This window comes from Macaca nemestrina, chromosome 5 (genome assembly GCF_043159975.1).
Source record: "Macaca nemestrina isolate mMacNem1 chromosome 5, mMacNem.hap1, whole genome shotgun sequence".
In the NCBI taxonomy this organism is placed as follows: Eukaryota; Metazoa; Chordata; class Mammalia; order Primates; family Cercopithecidae; genus Macaca; species Macaca nemestrina.
In genome coordinates, this window is record NC_092129.1 from 165,809,039 (window position 1) to 165,836,733 (window position 27,695).

The following is a 27,695-nucleotide window of genomic DNA, read 5'->3' on the forward strand; positions in this document are numbered from 1 at the left end:
TTGAATGTGTAAAAACATTTGCATAGATGGCCTAGAACTCAGGTAGAAGGGTCTGGACCGGCCAAATTACCTCTACTATAGAACAGTGTGTGAGAGAGGAGAGGGGAAGGAATGGGGTGGGAGGGAGCCATTCCCCTTATATTTACAGGGGTGTAAATCTATGTGGTTGGCTATGTGAACCTTTAACGTGGCAGGTAGGATCTTTTTCCTTACGGTAGACCTTACAAGCGATGGGGTCCTCAGAAATACAGCAGATTTGGAAATTATCTATCACCCAGCACGATTTCTGGGGCATTGATGAGACGGCTGATTAATACCCCTCCGCCTCGGAGAAACACTGTAGATAGCGACTTCAGGGATCTCTCAACTTCTTTACCGATGCCCGCCGCGCCCCTCCGCGCCCGGGACTGCTCATCATCTTTTCCGGGAAGCGACGGTGAAGACAATAAACACGCAGGCCCCCTAGCGTCCTTCCGTTCCGCGCTGCCAGGCCGCCTCGCCTCCCGCTCCCGCCCGCCCCGCGGGACACAGCCCGCAAGCACTCCGGGGCCCGAGCGCCGACCGCACGCCAGGCGCAGCCGGGAAGAGCCCCGAGAGCGCATCCCTCCGCCCGCGGCCGAGGCGACCCCTCGCGGTCCCGCCCGCCCGGGCTTCCCGTGGAGGCGCCCGGCCACCCCGCCTCCCCCGCCCCGCGCCCGCCAACTCCCAGCTCGCGGCCCTGATTGGTCGCCGCATTCCCGCTCTCCTTCCCGAACCGCCATTTTGAAAATCTTGTTGATTCTGGGGAGCCGAGCGCGCGGCAGCGAGCGTCACGCCAGACAGCGGCCCGCGCGCCTTCTCCTCGGCGTCGGCCGCCGCCGCCTCCCAGAACCTCCTCGTGCCCTCGCGTGCCAGGCCCGTGGCGGCCGGGATCCGCGGTGAGGGCTGCGTCGGGACACCAGAGGCCCGGTCGCCCCTGCCGCGGCCGACGGGGGAGGGACGCGGCCATTTGGACGGCGGCCTGGGGCGGGGGAGGGGACGTGGAGGGCCGGCAGCTCGGGCCGGGCCGGGAACAGCGCAGGCCGGGCGGGCGCGCGCGCGCGTGGGCAGCGGGCGCGGTTTCCCGCCTCGGGAATCCCTGGACGGCGGCGGGCGTAGCGGGAGGGAAGCCGCCCCTGGGGACTGAGCACTACGGGAGGAGGCAACTTTAAGGGCAGGTGTCCCGCGGGAAGGGTCGCATCCTTCAGGGTGGCCGCCGGGTCCTACCCGCAGGAGTAGGGGGACAGAGACGTCCGGCTTTCTCCCCGTACGAAGGTTCACAGCATGTCCGCCTCGGCCCCTGCTGCGGAGGGAGAGGGAACCCCCGCCCAGCCCGCATCCGAGAAAGAACCCGAAATGCCTGGTCCCAGAGAGGAGAGCGAGGAGGAAGAAGACGAGGACGACGACGAGGAGGAAGAGGAGGAAAAAGGTGGGGGGAGTCGCGTCCCAAGTGATGGATTTTTCAGACCGAAGTTTTTTTGTTTTTTTCCCCCAGGAAACAAGTTTTCTTGCTCTTTTCGTGTTTAGAGGCGTAAAGTCGGAGTAATTTTCAGCGAGAACGTGTGCACAATTTATCTGCTTTTGTGCTGAGCGATGGCGTAGAATTGACTTTGTGAATTCCGGTTTTTAAAGTATTTGTTACCGTAGTAGTGATGTATTGGAGTGCAGCCGACTTCTCGCCCGCTCTGAATGCTCGTTAACATTTCATCGTTTGACGGGAAGTTTGTAGGTCTTGGATTTGATTTTTTTTTTTTAACTCCGTGTGTGCACCTTTGAAGTTGCTAAGTGGATGTTCTAATTTTGTCCGTTTCATGACACATCTTTTGCCTTTTGAAGTTATTGTAAGGTCTTAGTGCAGTCTGTTAAGACTGAAGTTATTAAGGCGAGACCTGTAAGTATTTGAATGCTTAAAAATATTTTTACATTTGCCAAAAAGTTTCCCTCCCTGGCAAACAGCGGTGAAAGCTGTTGCTACTTGAGAAAGTAGTTAAAAATGAAAAAAGTGAACTCTGAAAGAAAGTTAAATGTGAGCCCAGCACTGTCTCGGTTTCGAACCTGAGTCTGTTTTAAGGGAGGGCGTTATGAACCCTGATTTGACTGGAGATGTGAAACGGAAACTTAACAGAATGGAGGAGTGTGCCGCGTCAGTTTATCCAGGATGCATGCAGTGTCTGTTTCAGGTGTACCCGCTTCTTGACTGTTTCCAAACATTTAAAAATCCAAGTCGCGTCTCAGCATTCTTTGGTATTAGCCTAGTCTGAATTTATTTCGTATAAGTCGCGTCTCTCAGCATTCTTTGATATTAGCCTAGTCTGGGTTTACTTCGTATATGTTTACGACTCAGGCACACTTGGGAAGAGGTTGAAGCTCTCTTCCTAAACCCGGATTTTTTTTTTTAAGCCTCAACCAGCCTGTGGTCACAATCTGGGTTAAGATTACAAGATGTGCCTTTTGTTTGTTTAAAGTGGTATGTGCCCTAAGAAGGGCATTTTTAAGTAAAGCATGGCTTTTTGAGTATAAGTTTTTATATAAACTATTGCTTAATAATGTTATTTTAAAATTATTTTTAATACAACAGCAAAACTGGGTGCACTATCTCACTACTAGCCAAAGAGGCTCTGCACTTTTTCTCCAATTTTTTGTTTGTATTTTAGTCTTTTTGTGGGGGCAGGGTTGAGATGCCAAAGAAATGGTGAATTTTTTTCATGTCAGGAAAGAATTAGAGAAGTCATGTAAATATACTGTAAATGGCCAACGCAGTAATGCTTGGGGAACAGTTGGTAGTTGAAATAATCCCATGTTTTGTTCTAGACACATTATTTTTTAAAACATGATTTTGTAGAAAGTTTATCCCCTAACAGTTTTATTGTAGCTCTGATTTATTATTCTTTTTACTAATTTGAGGTGTTTGTGGGACATGTAGGATTGTGAAAGTTTTTATTCTACTTAACCCTGAATATTTAACTTTAGAATTGAGGCATCATGGAAGCCAGACAGTGAAATACTTTCTGTATTAGGATTTTTTTCTTTTTTTTTGCGTTGCTATAAAGAAATACTTGAGGCTGGGTAATTTATGGAAAATAGGTTTAATTGGTTCGTGGTTCTGCAGACGGTACAAGAAGCATGGCGCCAGCATCTGCTTCTGGTGAAAGCCTCAGGAAGCTTCCAGTCATGGCAGAAGACAAAGGGGGAGCCGGCATCTCATTTGGAAGTTGGAGCAAGTGGTAGGGGGAGGTGCCACGCTCTTTTAAACAAACAAATCTTGAGAGAACTCACTTATCACTAAGAGTTACCATGCTAAGCCATTCATGAGGGATCTGCCCCCATGATTTAATCACCTTACCAGACCTCACCTCCAACATTGCAAATCACTTTTCAACATGAAATTTGGAGGGGGCAAACATCCAAAGCATACCATTGCACCCCCAGTCCCCCAAATCTCATGTCTTTCTCACATTTCAAGATTCAGTTGTGCCTTCGCAGTAGTCCCCCAAAGTCCAGTCTTGTTTCAGCATTAACTCAAAAGTCCCAAGTCTGTAAGTCCAGAGTTTCATCTGAACATGAGTTTCTTCCACCTATGAGCCGGTGAGATCAAAAACAAGTTATTTACTCACAGGATACAGTGATGGTACAGGCATTGGGTAAAATTTCCATTCCAAAAGGGAGAAAGGCCAAAAGAAAGGTGCAGTAGGCCCCACACAGTCTGGTTTGGCTTATGTTTGGTTTTTGGTTTTCTGTGTGTTTGTTTTTTGAAACAGAGTTTTGCTCTTACTGCCCAGGCTGGAGTGCAATGGCCTGATCTCGGCTCACCGCAACCTCTGTGTCCTGGGTTCGAGCAATTCTACTGCCTCAGCCTCCCTAGTAGCTGGGATTACAGGCATGTGCCACCACGGCTGGCTGATTTTGTATTTTTAATAGAGACAGGGTTTCTCCATGTCGGTCAGGCTGGTCTCAAACTCCTGACCTCAGGTGATCTGCCTGTCTCAGCCTCCCAAAGTGTTGGGACTATAGACGTGAGCCACCATGCCTGGCCTACAAGTCTGAATCCTAGCAGAGCAGTCTTTAAATCTTAAAACTCCCAAATTATCTCCTTTTACTCCATGTCTGGCATCCAGGGCATGCTGGTACAAGGGGTGAGGGGTCCCAAGGCCTTGGGCAGCTCAGGATGCAAGCTGCTTGTGGCTCTACCATTCCAGAGTTTGGAGGTGGCAGCCCCTTTCTCACAGCTCCACTAGCCAATAGAGCCTTGGTGGTGAATCTAGGGGTCCACCCCCCCGCCATTTCCTCTCCACACGGCCCTACTAGAGGTTTTCTTTTTGTTTTTCTTTTGGAGACAAGGTCTCACTTGTCACCCGGACTGGAGTGCAGTAACACTATCTCAGCTCACTGCAAACTCTGCCTTCCAGGCTCAAGCAATCCTCTCACCTCAGCCTGCCCAGTTGCAGGGACCACAGGCGTGTGCCACCGTGCCCGGGTACTTTCTGTATTTTTTGTAGAGGAAGGGTTTTACCATGCTGCCCAGGCTGGTTTCAAACTCCTTACCTCAAGTGACCTGTCCGTCTGCCAAAGGGCCTGGATTGCAGGAATGAGCCACCACGCCTGGCCCTGAGTAGCGGTTTTCTGTGAGAGTTCCACCCCTGCAGCAGGCTTCTGCCTGGACACCCAGGCTTTCTCATACATCCTCTGAAGTCTGTCCTAAAAAGGGCGGTCAGGTTAACCAAAATTGGCAGTGATTTTGGTGGAAAGGGAAGTGAGAGAAATGACTAGTAAAAGATGACTCTTTTAAGTTTCTGTCTTTGGCAGGTGGGTGGATGGTATTAATGTTTTTTGAAAAAAATTCAGAAAGTGAGCAAGTTTGGAGATGATTATGATTTTTCTTTTGAATGTTTTGAGTTTAGGTGCCTATAGGACATGAATTGGAGCTGTCCAAATGACAGACAGGCATATACTGTTGGTTCTCCATATCTGTGGGTGCCTCATCTGTGGATTCAATCAACCACAAATTGGTAAAAATGGATGGTTGCATCTGTACTGAACATGTTCAGATATTTTTATTCCCTAAACAGTACAGTGTAACAACTGTTTACGTATCAGTTACGTTATATTAGTCATTATGAGTAGTCTACAGATGATATAAAGTATATGGGAAGATGTTCATAGGTTATATGTAAATACTACACCATTTTTTTTTTTTTAAAAGTAAGGGACTTGAGCATCTGTGGATTTTGGCATCTGAGGGATGTCCTGGAACCAATCCCTCACGGATACTGAGAGACAATATTAGTTAATATGAATCTCAGATGAAAGTTATGGCTTGGAGATTGACTGGGAAGTCATTAGCTTGTAGTTGGTAATCAGAGACAAGCAAATGGTTTAAATCACTAAGTTGATGAAGTTGAGTGATAGTAGGGGTTGTTTTAGTGTGTTTTGTCTTCATTCTGTACAACATGGCCAGAATATACTTGTTGATAGCCCTTTGTCCTGAAGTATTCTTTCTGTGCAAATCCTTATACTACTAAATCTAAGTTGTCTTTAAAAGCCAGCGCACATGCTTTGTTCCTTTTTCCCTAGTCCCAAAATAATGAGTTCCTCCTCAGTGCACAGCAATTTGTTGGTATTATATCTTTCTTAAGATGTTTTATTATCTTTTACGTTGGTGTATATTTATGTCTCATTTCCTTAGTAGCATCTCTTTCAAAAGATGTGCAGTCTTTATCATCCATTTATCCCCTCTTAGTATTGAGTGCAGCTGCACAATACAGACATTGAATAAGTGGCAGAACCTCGAGCAATGTATAGTATTCTTTTATCTGACTTTATTTCGTTCAAAAAATGATTTTATGTTAGATAAATGGAGCTTAATGTTTTGAATTTTGAAGTATATGCTACCTGTTTTCTAGATTTTTTTTTTTTTTTGAGACAGGGTCTCACTGTGTCGCCCAGGCTGGAGTGCAGTGGCGTGATCTCAGCTCACTGCAAGCTCCGCCTCCTGGGTTCACACCATTCACCCCCCTCAGCCTCCTGAGTAGCTGGGACTACAGGCACCTGCCACCATGCCCGGCTAATTTTTTGTATTTTTTCGTAGAAGGGAGTTTACTGAGTTAGCCAAGATGGTCTCGATCGCCTGACCGAGTTAGCCAGGATGGTCTTGATCTCCTTACCTTGTGATCCGCCCACCTTGGCCTCCCAAAGTGCTGGGATTACAGGCGTGAGCCACCGCACCTGGTCTTGTTTTTTTTCCTTTTTTTTTTTAATGGAGGTAGGGTCTCAATATGTTGCCCAGGCTGGTCTCAAACTCTTGGGCTCAAGCTATCCTCCTGCCTTGGCTTCCCAAAGTGTTAGCATTATTGTCGTGAGCCACTGCACCCAGCCGTAGATTTTTGTGTGTTTTTTTTTCCCCTTTCTCGACTAAACAATTTAACTTTTTTCAGAGTGATTTATGGCCATCATTATGAATGTTATTCTAAACTACAAAGTAATGCCTTCCCAGTTGATTGCATTAGATGTAAACTTGGAGAGTTTTATCTTATCCAGGTACTTCAGGCTGTTCTGCCTGGTGGTCTTTATTTGTGTCTCTTTTGTCAGTTGACTAAATTATTAGTATTCTCTGTATGTCTTTTGAAGTTCATAATCTCTCAGTTCTAAATTTGATTATTTCTGAAGTACAGCAAACTGAATCACAGTTATTAAATAGAATTATGTCCAAAGATTAAACAGAGCTAGATTTATTTCACAAACGAAGTGACTGGACTGTAATGGCAATAATTTTAGTTGGATAAAAATTAGTTTGCTTTCTAATTTTTTTTTTTTTTTTTAACTGAGTCCCTGTGAGTTTGCCAGGTGAGTAAAATGTTAGTCTGAAAAAATTTTCGTGGTGCTCTATTAACTAATCAAGTGTTGTCATCTTTTATGTTATTTGCTTTCCAAAACCATGCCCAGAGGAAGAATAAAGTGTTAGGTTTTGGGACTTTGTTCTACATGTTTATCTAATAAAGTTAATACAATGCTTAAGCTTTTTGTTAATTAAGAAATACTAAATTAATTTCCAGAAAAGAGTCTCATCGTGGAAGGCAAGAGGGAAAAGAAGAAAGTAGAGAGGCTGACAATGCAAGTCTCTTCCTTACAGAGAGAGCCATTTACAATTGCACAAGGTGAGTTTCTTCTAGCTTTCTTTGATTCTGTGGTGAAAGTGTCTAAATTTGTGAAAATGATGGTTTGTAGCTTAGTATCAGCAGAGTAGTGTTTTATACTTTCGTTATAATTTTATTTAATTTGCTTTGTAAGAGCAAAGTTACATGTAAATTATGCTGTGAAAATAATTCCTATTAAATTAACTTTGTAAAATGTATTAGTAAGCCATGGGTATTTAATTGTGATTTTTTTTTTTTTTTCCCCTAGGAAAGGGGCAGAAACTTTGTGAAATTGAGAGGATACATTTTTTTCTAAGTAAGAAGAAAACCGATGAACTTAGAAATCTACACAAACTGCTTTACAACAGGCCAGGCACTGTAAGACTTTTTTACACTTTAAACCTACTTGTATATTACTTCACAATGGAATCAGTTTCTGTAAATGTTAGTGATCCACTAGTTCAATTTCCACAGTTTATGACTGAGCAGACTGAGATATATATTTATTAAATGATTTTTCACAGGAAATATAGCTGAATATTAGCAGTTGGATTATAATATCCAGGGCTCTGTCCCTTTTTTTTCTTTTTTTTTTTAAGACATGGTCTCACTCTGTCACCCAGGCTGGAGTGCAGTGTGCAATACATGACTCACTGCAGCCTCAACCTCCTGGGCTCAAGTGTTCCTCTCACTTAAGCCTCCCAAGTAGCTGGGACCACAGGTGTATGCCACCATATCATGTCTGGCTAATTTTACTTTTTGTAGAGGTGGGGTTTTGCCATGTTGCCCAGGCTGGTCTTGAACTCTGGAGCTCAAGCAGTCCTCCCACCTTGGCCTCCCAAAGTGTTGGGATTACAGGTGTGAGCCAGTATGCCCAGCTCTAGGGCTCTTTCTCCTGTAGTAGTATTTATTCCAAACTGAAATTTCAAATTATGAAATCCAAATTATGATGGTTTTAGTGACCTTTAAATGTATTGAAAGAAATTCATGTTTTTGGATTTTCTGGTCATCAGAATAAGTGATTTGGTATAATTGTATCACATTTTTAGCAAATACCTGATAAATTGGATGATAGTTTTTTGCTAAAGGATTATTATACTGTACATAAAACTTAGTATTTTATATAATTGAGGAAACTGCTTTAGGTTGTACATGGGCAAAGTAAAGTTGGGTGTTAGAATGCCTGAAGTAGAATAGAATGTCTGACGCATGACATAATTTATTTTCACGTCTGTTAATCTCATTTAATCCTTAAACCAATCTAATTTACATAAGTCCCATAACTAGTAAACAGTATTAACTATAAAGTCCTTGATTTGGAAAAGAAGAATTACTAGTAACTTTATTACTTATGAAAAGGATATCTTTTTAAGTAGTAACCTTCCACATCCTCTGGTACTGTCAGATAACTTTTGATTGTGGTAAAAATTCCCCAGTGAGAATTTGTTCAAATCGTTATTTTCAGAGACTTAAGTTTGTAGGATTTTTATAATGTTATTATGTTAGTAACATATTTTTCAGTTTTGAACAAGAAATGTTGAATGTTGAACCCGTATTGAATTGGTTGACTGTTGAGCCAGTATTGTAAGTTACAGATAGATATGAAAATAAAGATGTTGGCTTTGAATTCTCTTTGAATTTATTCTTGTGTATATTACTGGGTAGTAAATAGCGTTAATAATAAGGAACATTTTCAGGTGTCCTCATTAAAGAAGAATGTGGGTCAGTTCAGTGGCTTTCCGTTTGAAAAAGGAAGTGTCCAGTATAAAAAGAAGGAAGAAATGTTGAAAAAGTGAGTTATTTTTATAAATACTATATTTTAATCAATATGCTTTAAGTTTATTTTTTAATGTTAAAAAAATCAGGCCGGGCGCGGTGGCTCACGCCTGTAATCCTAGCGCTTTGGGAGGCCGAGGCGGGCGGATCACAAGGTCAGGAGATCGAGACCATGGTGAAACCCCGTCTCTACTAAAAATAGAAAAAATTAGCCGGGCGCGGTTGTGGGCGCCTGTAGTCCCAGCTACTCGGGAGGCTGAGGCAGGAGAATGGCGTGAACCCGGGGGGCGGAGCTTGCAGTGAGCCGAGATTGCGCCACTGCACTCCAGCCTGGGTGACAGAGCGAGACTCCGTCTCAAAAAAAAAAAAAAAATCACATTCGGGCCAGGCACAGTGGCACACACCTGTAATCCCAGCACTTTGGGAGGCTGAGGCGGGTGTATCACCTGAGGTCGGGAGTTGGCGACCAGCCTGACCAACATGGAGAAACCCTGTCTCTACTAAAAACACAAAATTAGCTGGCCGTGGTGGCACATGCCTGGAATCCCAGCTACTTGGGAGGCTGAGGCAGGAGAATCGCTTGAACCTGGGAGGCAGAGGCTGCGGTGAGCCGAGATTGGGCCATTGCACTCCAGCCTGGGCAACAAGAGCGAAACTCTGTCTCCAAAAGAAAGAAAGATTCAGAGAAGCACTGGCCACTTTTTAAAATGTATGTAAGTCAGCTAATTTGGTTGGTTTTCCCTTTATATTGTGGAGAACATTTGTAAGCTTTCCTATATTAACACCTTGGTTTCTTCCATTTTCTGTTTCAGATTTAGAAATGCCATGTTAAAGAGCATCTGTGAGGTTCTTGATTTGGAGAGATCAGGTGTAAATAGTGAACTAGTGAAGAGGATCTTGAATTTCTTAATGCATCCAAAGCCCTCTGGCAAAGTGAGGATCAATTTTTACTTTTTTCATAAGAAATCAGTTATTCATAGCCTCTTTTTTATACGAAACAAAAATTGATTAATAACAGCATTGCTGTCAGTATTTATTAATATCTACATTCAAAGAATATAACTTCTGTTGTTGTATCTGCAATAATTTCCTGATAGAAATAATACAGATGCCATAGGGATGTGTTGCTTCAGAAAATCAGATACAAGGGAATAAGGTTAAGAATAGTGAATTAATGTCAGAAGGGACAGAAAGTACTAGTAGTCAGGGTTAGGTATCTAGAAGATACTGGAAGAATGAATAGAGGTTGGGCTGAGGATGGGGTGCAAGGCTGGAGGGAAGGGGTGCAATCTATAATCAAGTGAAGACAAAATGGGGAGTATATTAGAACTGGATGTTTTCCTGGATCCTGGAATGAATTATTTAAAAGTGACATTTAAAAGCTCTTACAAGTTTCCTGTATTGGGTTTCCAGAATCCGCAGCAGAGCCCAGGAGCCGGAGAGGGAAGTAAAATGGCCTTATAGTTTTCTCACTCTTCCTAAAAGCTAGTCGATTTGCCCTAATTATTTAATGGTAACAAACAACATAGGTGACTTAAAATGTCTGTTGAAGTGTTATATGACCTTGTATTTTTAGTGTGATTTAGGTCTGTCAGCAAATGTTTTTCTATTCTTCCCGATCTTGACAGGAAAGGAGGTGTGAAGAGAGCGAGCAGGTCTAGGAGTTCAGGGGAATGCCATCTCGGATGGGAGAGGGCATTAAAGAATCAAAACCAGAAAATAGCTCTGGGACTTTGTTTTGGTCTGCCCTTGGTCCTTATTACCATTAGCTGCACGAGGACAGAGAGAGAGCACTTAAGGTGTTAACTTTGGTTATACAACTACAAACACAAGGTGTATGATGATTTTTGGTGTTTTAAATTGGCTTATTGAAAGACGACAAAATACTTTTTTTCCCCTAACTTTTACTGTAGCTATACTTGTACTTTTTAAGGATTTAGTGTGAGGCAAGGTGATCACTATTTCCTCAGAAGCAGTTACTAAGTTGTTATGATGGATATTTTTATATTTATCTTTTTCTCAGTGGTTTTCCAATTTATTGGTTTCAGAATACTATTATTCTCTTAAAAAATTAGTGAGGACCCCAAGAGCTTTTTTTAAAATATGGGTTATTTTGATCTTCACTGTATTTGACATTAGAACTGAAAATTTTTATTTTAAAATGTTAAAAATAGTATTTTTTATGAAAAATAACTTTTCAAAAGAATTAAAGAGTAGCATTATTTTATGTTTTTGTACATCCGTTTAATATCTGGCTTAAGAGAAAACAGCTTAATTACCATTTGCTTCTGTATTCAGTCTTTTTTTATTGTTGGTTTGAGACAGATTCTCACTCTGTTGCCCAGGCTAGAGTACAGTGGCACAATCTCTGCTCACTGCAACCTCTGTCTCCCAGGTTCAAGCAGTTCTTCTGCCTCAGTCTCTACAGTAGCTGGGATTATAGGCATGGGCCACCATACCTGGCTAATTTTTGTATTTTTAATAGAGATAGAGTTTTGCCATGTTGGCCAGGCTGGTCAGGCTGAACTCCTGACCTCAGGTGATCCGCCCACCTCGGCCTCCCAAAGTGCTGGGATTAGAGGCATGAGCTCCCGCGCCTAGCCACATTCAGTCTTTTGCAGTGTATTGTTTTGCTTAAAATTTATGAAGGGCCTGATGGAGTAGCTTATGCCTGTAATCCCTGCCCTTTGGGAGGCCGAGGCAGGTGGATCACTTGAGCTCAGGAGTTCAAGACCAGCCTGGGTGACAGAGTGAGACTGTCTCACAAAGAAATTAGCCAGGCACTGAGGCACACTCCTGTAGTCCCAGCCACTTGGGAGGCTGAGGTGGAAGCCCGAACTCAGGAGGTCAGTGCTGCAGTGAGCTATATTCATGCCACTGCGTTGCATCCTAGGTGACAGAACGAAATCCTGTCTCAAAATATAATAAGTGTATGAAGAAAACCGAGCCTCACATAAAAAGAATATTTTTAAAGTCCTTTTAGATAATTGTGTGTATTCTCTTTTTGATACCACACAATACGAAAACTACGTAAGTTGTAGTTTCCTAAAGGTTAGTTGTAATGTTTAATGTAGGTCTGAAACCATGTTAATTAACTTGGGTCTTATATATATAGTTTTGTAACATGCATTTACCATTTGTAAATATTGGTTCCCTGAATCATATCTTCCAAATGTTGGCATGTTTTATTGAACACTGTCATTAAATCATGCTCATTAATATAAACACCATCTCATCAGAAACGTTACTTAGGCCTTGGAAAACTATTAAGTTCGCAGTAGTAGATGTGAATTTTCCAGAATTCTAAATTTCCACTTGAAATCGTAACATTTATCATTGGTGATAAATGCTGTCAGTTTTCCTTGAAGTGACAAGCTCACCTTGTTCATTTTTGAGGATCTTTATCAAGTACCTAAGTCTGAGTTAGCCATATTTGTTCTTTTAAAAAGTGGTGTTCTCTGGGAAGTGGAACTTGCAGTGAGCCGAGATCATGCCACTGTACTCCAGCCTGGGTGACAGAGCGAGACTGTCTCAAAAAAAAATATATATATATGGTGTTCTATGAAAAAGGAGCTTGGAGCGTGTTTAGCTCACAACTCAGATACGCAAATGCTTTTCCTTCAGAAAACCATTGAACTTCAATTGTAGCCATATTATGTATATCTTCCATTTTATCACAGATATTAGAAAGACATGTATTTGAGAGTTAGCACAGTAATTTTTGCTTTATCAAGGACATTATTAAGTGAAACCATTTGCCTTTTTTGTTCGTTTCTGCTTGTGTGTTGTGAGGAATACAATGACTAATATATGTTAATTCCTTCATTGGTACAAAGGTGCCATCAGTTTTACCCACCTTTGCTTTCCTTTGCTTTTGCAGTTAGTACAAATGTCAACACAGTGAAAAGAGCAAATAAATAGTGTTGCCATTATTATGAAAATAGTTTCTACCTCATGGACTCCGAAAAAGGTCTCAGGAAACCCGAGTCCTTGAACCACACTGTGAGAATCTGTTTTTTCTTGTCATATAGAGTCTAACTCTTAACACCAGTTTTTCATATGTGACTTTGTGAGGATTACTCCTTAATCTGATGGTATCGAGCTCAGGCTATTTTCTTTTCTTTTCTTTTTTTCGAGACGTTGTTTTACTCTGTTGCCTAGACTGGAATGTTGTGGTATGATCATGGCTTAATGCACCTTTGACCTCCTGGGCTCAAGTGATCCTCTCACCTCAGCCATCCAAGTAACTGGGACTATATAGGTGTATGCCATCATGTGTGGCTAAATTTTACATTTTCTTAGAGATAAGGTCTCACTGTATTGTCCAGGATGGTCACAAACTCCTGAACTCAAGTGATCCTCTTACTTTGGCCTCCCAAAGTGTTGAGATTACAGGCATGAGCCACCATGTCCGGCCTAGAGCTATTTTCTATGCTACCAGAAGTTTCCTTTTTCTCCTCTTTAACAATTTTTCAGTTGTTAAATGAACACAGCATTAATCATTGATTGCTTTCCTATCCTTCTGTTGTACTTATTTTATTTGTTAATCAGATTTTGTTTCCAAAAAGAGGTAATGCTATTGACACTGGATTTTGATTAATAGATTTAACTATTTTTAGAGTCAGTATAGGAAAACTCTAAGGCATTTATATATTACTACTTTTTGGATTTTGGTTTTAAAACTCCTCGTTTACTTTTGGGAATTGCATTTTTTTTTATTGGCTGCTTGAATAACTTAAACATCCTTTCACTTTCCTGGATAGATTTATCCAGAACCTGTTTCAGTCCTCATATTAATAATTCGATATACAGATTACATTCTTGCTACCTGTGTCTGGTTTCTGAACTGAGGTTGTGAGGGATATTATGTTTTTCTAATAAATTTGAGACCTGGAAATCATATAACAAGTAGTAAGAGCTTGGACAGTGAGAGTTAACTTTTCTCCAAACCGTGGCATCAAAGAATTTATCCACCTGGATTAAGGTTCTGATAATAGTTGATAATGGTAGTATCTCACATAGCAAGGATATGTGTATGCATTCACAGTTTCTTATAGAGAATCTTCTCTGAGAAATGTCTTTGATCCACCAACTTCAAGTTCCTGGAATGACCTAATTTGGCTGTTTCCTAGTGTACCTTCAGAAGGGTAGGTTGTTGGGGCAATCTAGAGGTTATCTTGTGGTTTGTTTGCAGAGAGCTCGAGGGCACCATATTATTACAAAGCCCCCACTTTTTCTTAATTTTGGGGTAGGTGACAGTGACCCCCCGAGACTGGAGGTTCCTGGGAGATAAAGGACCTGCCGTTCTACTCTCTGCGTGAAAAAGACTGCCTAAAGTTATCACAAACATTTACACAATTGGAAACCTTAAGGTTATGTTATGGAATTTTACCTTAATGTTTCTGCTTATTGCAGAAAACAAAGTAACAAAGGTAGAAATAAAAGATGCTCAATCCCAGAAATAAATATTAATTCCGTAATGCACATTTTCACATTCTTGATGTTAGGTAATTTTATGGTTTTCAATTTTAGAATTTAGCAAAACTTCCTTGAGAAAGCACTTAAAAATTAAATTTGTTGGCTGGGCGCGGTGGCTCAAGCCTGTAATCCCAGCACTTTGGGAGGCCGAGACAGGCGGATCACGAGGTCAGGAGATCGAGACCATCCTGGCTAACACGGTGAAACCCTGTCTCTACTAAAAAATACAAAAAACTAGCCGGGCGAGGTGGCGGGCGCCTGTAGTCCCAGCTACTCGGGAGGCTGAGGCAGGAGAATGGTCTAAACCCGGGAGGCGGAGCTTGCAGTGAGCTGAGATCCGGCCACTGCACCCAAGCCTGGGCGACAGAGCAAGACTCTGTCTCAAAAAAAAAAAAAAAAATTAAATTTGTTGTTTAATCAACTCATTTTCCTCAGGTGATCTCTCCTTTTAAATATACATGGTTTGATTATCAGAATAATAGCAACATATTTATTCTTAATTAATTTCATAATTAACATACTTATCATTTATTGTATACCTAGGGGCATCAGTGAGAATATGATCCTGACATCATTGAAAGTGGAGGCCAGAAGTAATAGGAATATAAACTTTATAGTTCATTCATAAATTCAAGATGTATAATTGGTAATCAAATTATACATTTTTTTATGGGCCAGGTGTGGTGGCTCATGCCTGTATCCCAGCACTTTGGGAGGCCAAGGCAGGTGGATCAGTTGAGGTCAGGAGTTTGAGACCAGCCTGGCCAGCATGGTGAAACACTATCTCTACTAAAAATACAAAAATTAGCTGGGCGTGGTGGTGCACACTTGTAATCCCAGCTATTGCACAACAGAAGGAGACTCTGTCTCAAAAAAAAAAAAAGGTTTTCCTCCCACTCCTTTGATTGGAGTGTTGGGCCTTCTAAAGCAAGGAGCTTCTCTGGCAGTGTGACAGTTTTAATGCTTGTAGGGATGAAAAAATTACAACTCTAACTTAAAATATTATCATGGCAAAGTATTAACAGCCGTTGGAGCTTAACATAATGTGTCTTGAGCTTCTAGTCCCGTGTCAGAACCTAGAATACATATTTCTCAACAATTGAGAAGGGTCTTATTAGGTGTTTAGAACACAAATGAAATGGTATTAGTAACAGTTTTAGGTTAATCTGACACAGTTAAAGATTATTCTATGTAAAGCTGCTGGGCTTGTAAATACAATTTCTTGAGAGAAGAACAAGAAATTGAGTTGATAAGTTATCAAGAACAGGATTGATTGAAATATTATACCTCATTGGTGTTATCTTTATAAATTTTTTATGCAGCCATTGCCAAAATCTAAAAAAACTTCTAGCAAAGGCAGTAAAAAGGAACGGAACAGTTCTGGAATGGCAAGGAAGGCTAAGCGAACCAAATGTCCTGAAATTCTGTCAGATGAATCTAGTAGTGATGAAGATGAAAAGAAAAACAAGGAAGAGTCTTCAGATGATGACGATAAAGAAAGTGAAGAGGAGGTAAAATGCTTTACTATATTTTTAAATCATTTCTTTCCATGGGGAGAATTAAATGTTATATATTAAGTACAGCCAGAAAAACACTTCCTTATTGGTTGTTTTTAATTCTGAAGATGCAGAAATAATTAAGTATGAACCCATTTCTTCTCCTTAAAGAGCTTTTAGTTTCATTACCATGTCAGAGTATGAGAGTCAGAAAAGAGTGAGGTTGGGATGAACTGAATTTGAAGTGGGCCTTGAGCTGGACCTTGAAGACTAGAGTAGATAAATGGGAAGGGAAGCAGAAGTGGTGCATATCCTGAATGGGACCACATAGGAGCAGATTCTTTGAGGATTTTTTTCATAATATATTGATATTTTGTAATTGACTTGAATCATTTTATGGAAAAAGCAAGGGACTTAAGGGCCTTTTTCCCCCCTCAACCTTTTGGGGAGTACGTAATGAGAATAAACAGCATTTGAAGTTTATGTAATGAGTGGATAAGTTTTGTATTACCTGTCATTTTCTTTTATTTGGGAATATTTGTAAAAGTTGAGACTACTTAGTTTCCAAAATGAAACTTCATGAAGAAGAGAACTGCTGAAGCAATTAAATAAGAGGGTTAACCTCTTCAGTCAAGTAGATCGTGGAGAGTGGGTACAGGAGATGGGTTTCTATTATTGTTAATGATGTTTTGGTAGACTGTATTTTAACTTTGCTTTGGTGTTTTCCTGCAAAGGTCAGAACTTGCTCTATAGATTGAGTAATCAACCTTGCCTTATTTAGGGACATGGATAATGTCAACTTGACATTTTGGGCCAGGTGATTCTTAGTTGTGGGTGATACTCCCAAGCCCCCCTTGTGACAACCAAAAATGTTCTTCAGACATTGTCAAATGTCCCTGGGGCGAGATAAAGAGGGAATCATCTCCACTGAATTAGAAGAAATAAAGATATAGTGAACTCTGTTATTATATGATATGTGTGTGTGTTCAGTATGTATGTTTGTCTTGAGTTATTTACAATTCATGCTTGTTTTAACGTCAAATTTTATAAAGACTTCTATAAAGCTGAGTATCAAATAACTTCATCATTTAAGAAAGATGGTTACAAATCTACCAGGTGCTTCATAAATATCTTAATATATATTTGGCACGAAGGAAAATAAGTAATCTGAGCACTAAGGTCTTTTTGGATTGGAGGGAGGAAAACTGTGTGTGTGTGTGTAAAATAGGGGAATATTTTAAACTAAGTATCTTCAGGAAATACTTGGTGTCTACTATGTGCCATTCAGTTTCCTAAACTCTCTTTATGGGCAGAATTAAAGCACGAAATGTCATAGAATATAAGTGTCTAATTTTTTCATAGAGACATTACCATGGGCTCTGGAAACTGAGTTCAAATCCGACTTCTATATTGGATTGTTACTGTATGACTATAAGCAAGTTACTTAAACTCTGTACCTCAGTTTCCCATCTGTAAAATGAGGAATGATAATCGTATTAGCCTCATAGGGTCATATTAAAGGATTTTATTTAAAATACCTAGAGCGATGCCTGGTGCATGTAGTATGTATTAGTTGCTGTTATTATTAGAATTAAAATGATGTTTTATGACAAGTAAAACTTCTAAATTGAATCTTCTTGTCATTACTAGGTGCAGGTTAAAAAGTGAGGGCAGGCCGGGTGTGGTGGCTCATGCCTGTAATCCCAGCACTTTGGGAGGCCAAGGCAGGCGGATCACCTGAGGTCGGGAGTTTGAGACCAGCCTGACCAACGTGGAGAAACCCCGTCTCTACTAAAAATACAGAATTAGCTGGGTGTGGTGGTGCATGCGTATAATCCCAGCTACGGGGGAAGTCTGAGGCAGGAAAATTGCTTGAGCCTGGGAGGTGGAGGTTGTGGTGAGCTGAGATAGCACCATTGTACTCCAGCTTGGGCAACAAGAGTGAAACTCCATCTCAAAAAAAAAAATGAGGGCATTTTACACTCGTTTTTAAAATTTGCTTTCTAAATTGTTGTCCCATAGTTCTAAGTAGAGGTAGTTGAACTTGGTGTATGCAGATGATACCTGATTTATATCCATATTGGTTCCAGGATAATAATCACAAGTGGAACCATCTCACTATAAATCAAACCTTTACTTTCTGTAGTGCCCTAATCTGGGATCTGTGGCTAGAAACCCAGGTCAGTTGATGAAAATCCATGGGAGAAGAAAATGTAAAAATGCTTTTACAAACATTAGGTACATGAAATCACAATATAAAAGCTATATTGTATTTTATTAGAGGGATTTTTTCCCCTAACTTTGCTAGTACTTGACAGATTTTATAAAATGTAAAATAAAATTTGAACTGAGAAATTGTCCCCCCGCCCCCTTTTTTTTCCCTGGTAAATGTCCTTTCAACAAGCATAGGTATTACTACTCTACAGGCCATTTAAATTTAGCACTGTCTTCAACTTTTTATTGCTGATTCAGTTTCTGTGAAAGGCCTTTGAAAGGTAAGTTCTGGCAGGAGGAACAGTATATCTGTGGCAACTTTGTTTTTCCTTATTCCATTTTATGAAGACTGAGTTCTAAATGGCAGCCATGTTAGGAGCTTCATACATGGAGCTATTTTTGGTCATTACTATGAAAGGACCTCTTTTCTAAGAAGCCATGAAGGAAAGCTGCAATCAGTCACAAAAGTTTTGGATTGCCTATAGACTTATTTATGATAGGAAATTACTGAGTTAATTTTATTTCCTAAAATGGATTTTTCTTTGATAAATAAAAGACTCTTATTCATTAAGATCAGCTTCTTGTTCTGATTTTCTTGGAGTAAATAACTGAATTTGGGTAAATTGATTTTACTTTTTTCAGTTTCCTCTGTAAAATGAGAATTTTGAACTGTATAGTCAAATGTACTTTATTCATTGTTGAAGTAAGAAATCTTATGCAAGCAGAGTAAGTTTGTAGTTGTCCTTTGGCTTTTTATGTGAGGTTAAATTGTATTTATTTTCCTGTTTCATATTTAACTTTAGATGTGTAGAAGACTAAGGTGTTTATAAGTAAATTCATGTTAAACTGAAGTCACTGAAATCCATATAGTTAATTGAAATGAGAGTTTTAAAAAAGTAATTTAAAAGAAAATGTCAGATTTAGCATATTAGCTGATAATTGCTAAAGCACTTGTTTGAGGTTTTCTGTACCTATACCTCCGTTTTTATGATATGCAGTGAGTGATTCACAATAGTTTTGCAATTGTTTTCCTTGTAATTAAATAAAAGCGGATAATCTTTGTGAGAGTAACTTCAGAAAGAAATTCCTTTATAAAAGAGCCATTTTGATTTTCCTTATTATCTTGTCTCTTGGACGTTGGCTTTTTAGGGCAGTAAAAGGAGAACAGTTGGGAAGGAAGTGGTGGATGAATTTTTTTTTCTTTTTTTTTCTGTTGATGAGAATAGGAAAATAAACAGGTTATTTTCTCTAAATTGATTATGAAAATCAGCTGGTTCCTATGTTGGATTAGCTTCTTCAGGGCAGATTGCTAAAATGAGTATATTAGTTCGTTCTCACGCTGTTAATAAAGACATACCCAAGACTGAATAATTTATAAAGGAGTTTAATTGATTCACAGCTCCACATGGCTGGGGAGGCCTAGCAATCATAGTGGAAGGCGAATGAGGAGCAAAGACACATCTTAGGTGGCAGCAAGCAAGAGGGTGTATGTGTAGGACAACTCCCCATTATATAAAATCATCAGAGCTGGTGAGACTTTCTCACTGTCATGAGAAGAGCATGAGAAAAACTCGCCCCCATGATTCAGTTAACTCTCACTGGGTCCCTCCCATGACATGTGGGGATTATTACAATTCAAGGTGAGATTTGGGTGGGGACACAGAGCCAGACCGTATCAGCCAGTCAAGTTAAACCACATTTGGTCATGCTATTCACAGGTGTTAATCTTGAGGCATAGGGAAATTACTACAGAGTACAGAAAAAAGAAGGGGGAAACAGTACCTATTGGAGAAAACAATTCTAATAGTCTTTTAGACCCTTTAAAAGCGTATTTTACTTATTTTTCATCTTACCCTAATACCTCTTCAGTTTTCATTTTCTAGTGTTTTTATAGCACATACGTATTTCCAGAAAGTATGAAACAAACTGTGGAGTTTTACTTTATGAGTATTTAGAATTTATCTGAATGTTGCCATATGTTATCAGGAATGTTTTCTGCTGAAATAATTCTCAACCTTACCAATAATGTTCAAAACAGGAGTTTATTTGTCTTTCATGACAAGAAGCCCGCAGGGAATTCCAGGGCCAGTACAGCAGCTCAAGAAAGGTATTGAGGAATGTGGGTACCATCCTTTCCTGATCTCTCATCTTTAGTATATGGCAATTAACTTCATGACCACAAGGTGGTTGTTTTACCTTTAGACATTGTATTCATGTTCCAGATAAGGAAGAGCAAAAGGTTTTCTTCTAGTGATGTTTTGACTTTTTTCTCTGAATGGGATGCCTTTTACTGGAGATCTCCATATACATGGCATCAGCCAGCACTTTGTCATCTGCCCACCTAACTGCAAAAGAAGCTCTGAGATCTAGGTATCAGCTTTCCTACCTTTGTAAGAGGAAGGCAAATCAAAAGTGGGTTGTTGAGTGAGCCATCCTACAATGTTTGCCAAGTCAGAGAAACTCCATTATAATTTTTGGTGAACTATCTATTTGGACCATTCAGGGGATTATCTGGTAGTGGTAAGGTGAATGTGAAAGTTTTATTAGTCCTTTCACATTGTGTTTTAAAAAACTAAACTATCTCCTCCTCTCACACATTGATCAGAGGAATTGCAAAGTCTGTATAAACCATTTAAACCTTTTGTTGGAAGGCAGAATTGAATAATCACCATACTAAAACCCATTTAAACTTGCTTTCATAATCTTCTGTGAAATATAACTAGACTTGCACATTCTTTCCTCTTGGCATTCTGAGTTTTCTCAGCCAAGTTGTTGAAAGAATAGTGTATTTTAAGCTAATTTTTATTTTGTTCGTCTGTTCACCCAGTACAACCTTTCTGCTGTGAGGACAGAATTCTGGCTCTGTGACAGGCGTCTTTTTTGGAGACCCTCCTTCAAGAGCCCTGCTGCCTATAAATGATAGGTAAGCCTTGCTTTCCCAAGATATTTTTTTGCCTTTCTTCAAAAAGTGCTTATGTCATTCCTCTGATTCTGTACCTTCATGGTTATCAGAGACAGGGAAAATCCCCTTCAAATTTTTGAAACTTCTGTATTACTGATCCTTTAAAAATTTAGATTATAGTACATTGTACTATCTGAAATTAATGGCAGCTGTTCATTTTTATTTGTTCCCCTTTAGAACATCAGAAATACTTGATGGTCCTGATTGAACCACTCAGCATATAGAGAAGAATCTAAATCTCATGACAATTTGGAAGTCAGCTTTTTCTTTATTCTTTTTTAAAAAAACCTAATTTTCCCCCCATTTTGTTAAAAGACTCAGTCTTGTCTCCAGTTAGGTTAAATAACAAGATGTTGACCATTATGAGTATTTTCAACATTATTTCCTCATAATGCCATATAATGTGGTGGTGTTTTTTTTTTTGAGACGGAGTCTCACTCTGTCACCCAGGCTGGAGTGCAGTGGTCGGATCTCAGCTCACTGCAAGCTCCACCTCCCGGGTTTATGCCATTCTCCTGCCTCAGCCTCCCAAGTAGCTGGGACTACAGAGCCTCCCAAGTAGCTGGGACTACAGGCGCCCGCCACCACGCCCGGCTAGTTTTTTGTATTTTTTTTAGTAGAGACGGGGTTTCACCATGTTAGCCAGGATGGTCTCGATCTCCTGACCTCGTGATCCGCCCGTCTCGGCCTCCCAAAGTGCTGGGATTACAGGCTTGAGCCACCGCGCCCGGCTCACATAATGTTTTTATTATAATCACTAAAGTTTTCAAGATATTGTGAAAGAGACTTAAAATGGGGGTCAGTCCTTTACTTATTTTTGAGACAGAGGCGTATGTCTTACTCTGTTGCCCAGGCTGGAGTACAGTGGTGAGATCATGGCTCACTGCAGCCTTGAACTCCAGGGCTCAAGTGATCCTGCCACCAGGCCTAGCAATTCTTAAATTTTTTGTAGAGACAGGTTCTTGCTCTGTTGCCCACTGGCTTTTGATTTCTGCGGTAACCACTTTTTGATTGCTCAAGTTAGTGAATTGGGAGTATGCTTAAGTGCTGTTAGGGTTACAGAAGGTATTTTCTAAGCAAATGCTCTTTGATACTTAGCATTATAGGATTTCTAAAGAAGGAACATCTTCATGCCTGTTGAGGAAAGGCTTTGGGTAGAAGTGGAAGTACTACCAATTCAAGTTGACCTTGGGAATAGAGAGAAAAGTACTGTGAACAAAGATAAGGAGCAGGGAAGGCAGGGTGCCTTTGACTAACTTGTGGTTAGAGTTGTGTGCCCAGAAGTAGAGCAATGAGAGGTGAAACTAGAGTAGTGTAGGTTGAATCCATGCTATAGAGAACCATGAGTCTGGGCATTGTTGTGTGACTAATATGTTTGGTGGTAGATTCATTATTCTCACTCATTCAAAATGATTGTCTTACTCTATACCTGAGCATTTTGCTAAGTGGGAGAAGAAAAAATGAGACACGTCCTCTGTCTTCCAGGAAGTACCACTCATTCAGTAAGCATTTATTATCTCCTACAAGGAAGAAACTTTTCAAAGTGTGTATGCCATGTGCTTTCACATCTTGCATCTCATTTAGTCTTGACTCCATGAGAGGTGAGGTATATATCCTCATTTTTGTATATGATGATATATAAGGAACTTTTATAGTGCTTTCTCTTTACAGTAGTCTCCTCTTACCTGAAAGGAGTACGTTTCAGGACCCCCATTGTATGCCTGAAACTTCAGATCCTGCCAAGCCTGATTGCTGTCATTTGAGGCATGTTTCTGTTCATGTTTTCCACCATCAAATTATGCCTTTTTCATCGTAACAAAGCACTTATCCTGCACTGTGGCCATAACTTTCGCAGTTTGAGGTTTGACAGCAGAGCCAGCACAAAGTTCTTTTCCCTTCACAATTTCACATATAGAAGATTTGTTCTTATTATAGATCTTAGCAACCTCAACATACGATTTTTTTCTTAAGTAAAGAGCTTTCACCTTTTCACTTAAAAGAACCACTTTATGGCTTCTCTTTGGCATGTTTGAATTGCCAGCATTACTCCTCCTGGGCTTTGGGGCCATTATTAAGTCACATAAGGGTACTTGGGCACAAGCACAACGATACTGCAACAATTGATACCACAACCAACATGGCTGCTAGTGACTAATGGGCCAAGGTGCTGGGAGCATCTACAGAGTGGATATGCTGGACAAAGGGATGATTCACATCCTGGGCAGGAGTGAGCAGGATGACATGAGATTTCATCACACTACTCAGAACAGTATGCAATTTAAAATGTATGAGTTGTTTACTTCTGGAATTTTCCATTTAATATTTTCAGACTATGGTTGACAACAGATAATTGAAACCACATTCAGAAAGAGAAACCATAGATAAAGGGAGACTACCGTATTATTCTTTCTTTTTTGAGACAGTCTTGCTTTGTTGCCCAGGCTGGAGTGCAGCGGCACAATTGCTACTCACTGCAACCTCTACCTCCCAGGTTCAGGCAATTCTGGTGGCACAGCCACCCTAGAAGCTGGATCCACAGGTGCTTGCCACCATGCCTAACTAATTTTTTGTAGAGACAGGGTTTCACGATGTTGCCAGGCTGGTCTCGAACTCCTAGCCTCAAGTGATCTACCCACCTTGGTCTCCCAAAGTGCTGGGATTACATACAGGGTTGAGCCATCGTGCATGGCTTAGTATTCTTTCTAAAAGCTTCTTGTTTATGTACTTCTATCTTCAGAGTTCTCTAGAATTCCTGATTTAGATCAAAATGTGATTTTAAGCAATAACTTTAAGAAAGTTAATGTGTATAAATCCACTTGTGTTTATCAGAACTGAAAACTAAAAGCTATTAAAAACTTGATAATTGGAGGAATTGACCTGTTGATTGCTTTATCTGGTTCCTGCCTTTTCTGTGTATAGCTCCAATAATTCATAATCTAGGAATCAGCAGACTGTAGCCTGTATGCCAAGTCCAGCCTCCTGCCTGTTTTTATACAGCCCTCAAGCTCAGAATGGTTTTTCCATTTTTAAATGATTGTTTAAAAAAATGAAGAATATGCAACAAAGATTATATGTAGCCAGGAAAGCCGAAAATATTTACTATCTTGCACTTTAAAGAAAAGTCTTGGTGACAAATCTAGTCTATAAATGTGCTTTTCATTTTATGTGGTATAGCTAGATGAGTCAGCTCTGGAGCTTCAAAAATATATACAGGTGCTCAGGAACCAGGAAGTTTGGCTGTGACACCCTTGTTCTTAAAGCTTCACAATACCTTCCATAAAATAGGGATAATGAATTGTAGGCCAAGTACTTTGAGAGTATGTATTAATCAAATTGATGGTCTTGTGAAAGATTTAGAGGAGGTAATTGCTAAGCTGGGTTTAGAATCATGAGTGGGATTTTCCTAAGTACAGGAGAGGAATGAGAGAAATGAAGATTTGAAAGTTCATGTAAAATTAAAGTGGACATAGTTTAACTTGCCTTCTCAGCTCTCCCTGGGTTTTTTTCTGTTACCTCCAAATACTGGTTACCTATGTTTACCTTGACAGCAAAAATTGTCCATTGTGTCCTAATACCAAGGTATGTCCTTTGAGATGCCCCCATTTTCCAGAGACCTGTTCCTCCTATACCCAATAACCTTCAGGGCAGCCAAAGTGATGAACACCTGCAGGACTAAAGCACAAGATACGAATTTCATTAGTTGTTTTACTGTTCAGCTTTCATGATTTCTTAACTCAGCGTTAATCTAAAAAAGAGACTTTACCAAATTCCTACCTTGATGTTGTCACAGAAGAATTTGCAGCTGGTTGCTAAAGATAAATGAAATCCTGTATAAATGACATGACATACTACTATAGATGTTTGTGGGCCAAGTCATATCTACCATAGTGTAGTGAAATAAGTGTGATATATCATGGCTAGTTAATACAGTTGTTTTTGAGTCTGTCTCACTGTGTTTATAATTTACAGTCTATGTATCTGCCCTGCTTTTAAAAAAAAGAAAATTAGTTTTTTAGAGTTAGGGTCTTCTGATTTTGCCCAGGCTGGTCTCAAAGCTCTGGCCTCAAGTGATCCTCCCATGTCAGCCTTCTAAAGTATTGAGATTACAGGATTGAGCCACTGCACCCTGCTTTTTGAAAACACTTAGAAATTTTAACTTATTAGAGGAAATTATATTTGCATAATGAAAGAACTTCTCATTCTACAAAAGGGAGCACTCAGTAATAATTGTTAATATTAAAATAGTGTTTACTATTTGCCAGGTACTACCAAAAATACTTTTACGTGTTAATGTATCTACTCCTCATAAAACCATAGGAACTATTGCTTCTTTTTGTTTTGTAAATGAGACAAGGGCCTAGAGATGTCCTGGGGCTGGAATTTGAAACCAGGCGGCTTGCCACTAGAGCCTGTATTCTTTGAACTATTATATTTTTTTCTTTAGTGCTTGTGCAATATATTTGCAATCTTTTAGAAATTTTAATAGATGACAGGCTAGTTGTCCATTTAGAAAAACTGTAGAATATTACCCCTTACAGCAGATAGGAAATGTAGAAAGATGTAGTTTCGTTATACAGAAGTAAAATTTCATGGAGATGACTCGTTATTTATTACTGTAAATGTTTATGCTTCGTCAAACTAGCACTACTTGCAATTTGCAGGTTTTAAAATGATGCCATGTTGTGTATCCCATCTAAAATTTTAATGGCAGGCCTTAAAAGGCTTTGGAAGTGTTTCAGTTATCTAATTCTGATTTTCTAATTTGAATGGAGATTGAGTAATTACTAATAATACTGTTGTTTCTTTTGCTCAGCCTCTTCAACCCTTTCGGGAATAACTTAGTTTCTTGTACCTACAAAGTCCAGATTTTATTACCCTTTAACTAAAAAATGATATGTAATCATGATTATTTTATTCTGTGTATTAAGTGTGCTAAAGAACTTAAGAACTTTTAGGATTCCCTTTCAGAGCCTGATACATAGTTCACGTGAACTGGGTGGACACTTAATAAACCTTAAAACTTGGTTTAAGTTGATCATAATAAATCATTGATACTTGTCCCCTAGCCCCACACAATCTAGAACATCTCTCAGAATTAGGAGTAAGTTAAAATAGCCTGTGAATTGCACAAGTCCATGGGAAATTCATGTACTTACTTTTAGAAGCATGTCAGCCCCTTGACACCTTACAAATGTATTTTTTTAGTAGCAGTTAAACTACATACTTCCCAGCTAGTGGTATATTATTGAGGGAGTGCAGGGTGATGATAGGCTTGCATAAATAGGTACAGTGATGGTATATTGGTAAAAAGAAAGACAAACAGTAAAATCCAGCCAGGTGAGGTGGTATGTGCCTATAGTCCCAACTACTCAGGAGCCTGAGGTGGGAGGATTGTTTGAGTCTAGCATGGGTAGCATAGCGAGACCATCTCTTTTTTTTAAAGACACTAAAATCCAATGAATAACTTGAGGCCACTTTTGGAACAGATTGGTCTGTGTACTTTAAAGGACAGGTTCAACACAGTGCTTATGTCTTTAAAAACAGGTTGACTTGGCCAGGCATGGTGGCTCATGGCTGTAATCCCAGCACTTTGGAAGGCCAGGGCAAGTGGATCACCTGAGGTCGGGAGTTCCTGACCAGCCTGGCCAACATGGAGAAACCCCGTCTCTACTAAAAGTACAAAAGTAGCCGGGCATGGTGGCACATGCCTGTAATCCCAGCTAATCAAGAGGCTGAGGCAGGAGAATCACTTGAACTTGGGAGGCAGAGGTTGCGGTGAGCCGAGATCGCGCCATTGCACTCCAGCCTGGGCAACAAGAGCGAAACTGCATCTCAAAAAAAACCAGGTTGACTTAGGATAATACTCAGTAATCAAAAGTGTTAAACATTTGGAGAAACATTCTGTCAAGTGATTTCAGTAGTTTTGGTGTGTAAAGGGGAGAATTTAAATTATCTTGGAATGTTTAATAGGATGCTTTTCCTTTGGGAATATTAATTAAACTAAGAATTAATGCTTTCTAATTTCATAGGCTCTGCATGAGACAAAGTATGAACTCTGATTTTGTCTTTTTTTTTTTTTTTTTTGAGACAGTCTGTCTCCTGGAGTGCAGTGTCGCGATCTCCACTCACTGCAACCTCTACCTCCAGGGTTCAAGTGATTCTCCTGCCTCAGCCTCCTGAGTAGCTGGGACTACAGATGCCCACCACCACACCCAGCTAATTTTTGTATTTTTAGTAGAGACAGGGTTTCACCATGTTGGCCAGGATGGTCTCAATCTCTTGATCTCATGATCCGCCCGTCTTGATCTCCCAAAGTACTGGGATTACAGGCGTGAGCCACCACGCCCGGCCTGTCATTTTAATCTGTCCATATTTATGTGTTTTGTTTGTGTCTAATCACCTGTGGGTTAGTGTTTAAGAACACAAGTTCTGGAGTCACATCTATATTTGAATCTTGCCTATTTATTAATGTGACTGTAGACAAGGTAACCACGCTGAGCCTTAGTTTTCTCATGTAGTCATAAGTATTTATTGAGCAACTACTGTATACCAGAGACTATTTTAGGAGTTAGGGAACCATCAGTGAACACAAGATTCTAGGCCAGATGTGGTGGCTCACGC

At 40.1% G+C, this 27,695-nt stretch overlaps 1 protein-coding gene across 1 annotated transcript in view; it reads left to right on the forward strand.

Moving 5' to 3' along the window:
• Positions 1-763: 763 nt before the first annotated feature.
• LOC105482498 (DEK proto-oncogene) overlaps positions 764-27,695 on the forward strand; it is a 39,984-nt gene continuing 13,052 nt past the window's right edge. The window contains exons 1-7 of the mRNA XM_011742638.2: positions 764-917; positions 1,294-1,447; positions 7,068-7,169; positions 7,417-7,526; positions 8,846-8,940; positions 9,737-9,857; positions 15,725-15,913. Coding sequence (XP_011740940.2) covers positions 1,303-1,447; positions 7,068-7,169; positions 7,417-7,526; positions 8,846-8,940; positions 9,737-9,857; positions 15,725-15,913 — 762 coding nt within the window. The 5' untranslated portion in view covers positions 764-917; positions 1,294-1,302. The remainder of the gene's footprint in view (positions 918-1,293; positions 1,448-7,067; positions 7,170-7,416; positions 7,527-8,845; positions 8,941-9,736; positions 9,858-15,724; positions 15,914-27,695) is intronic.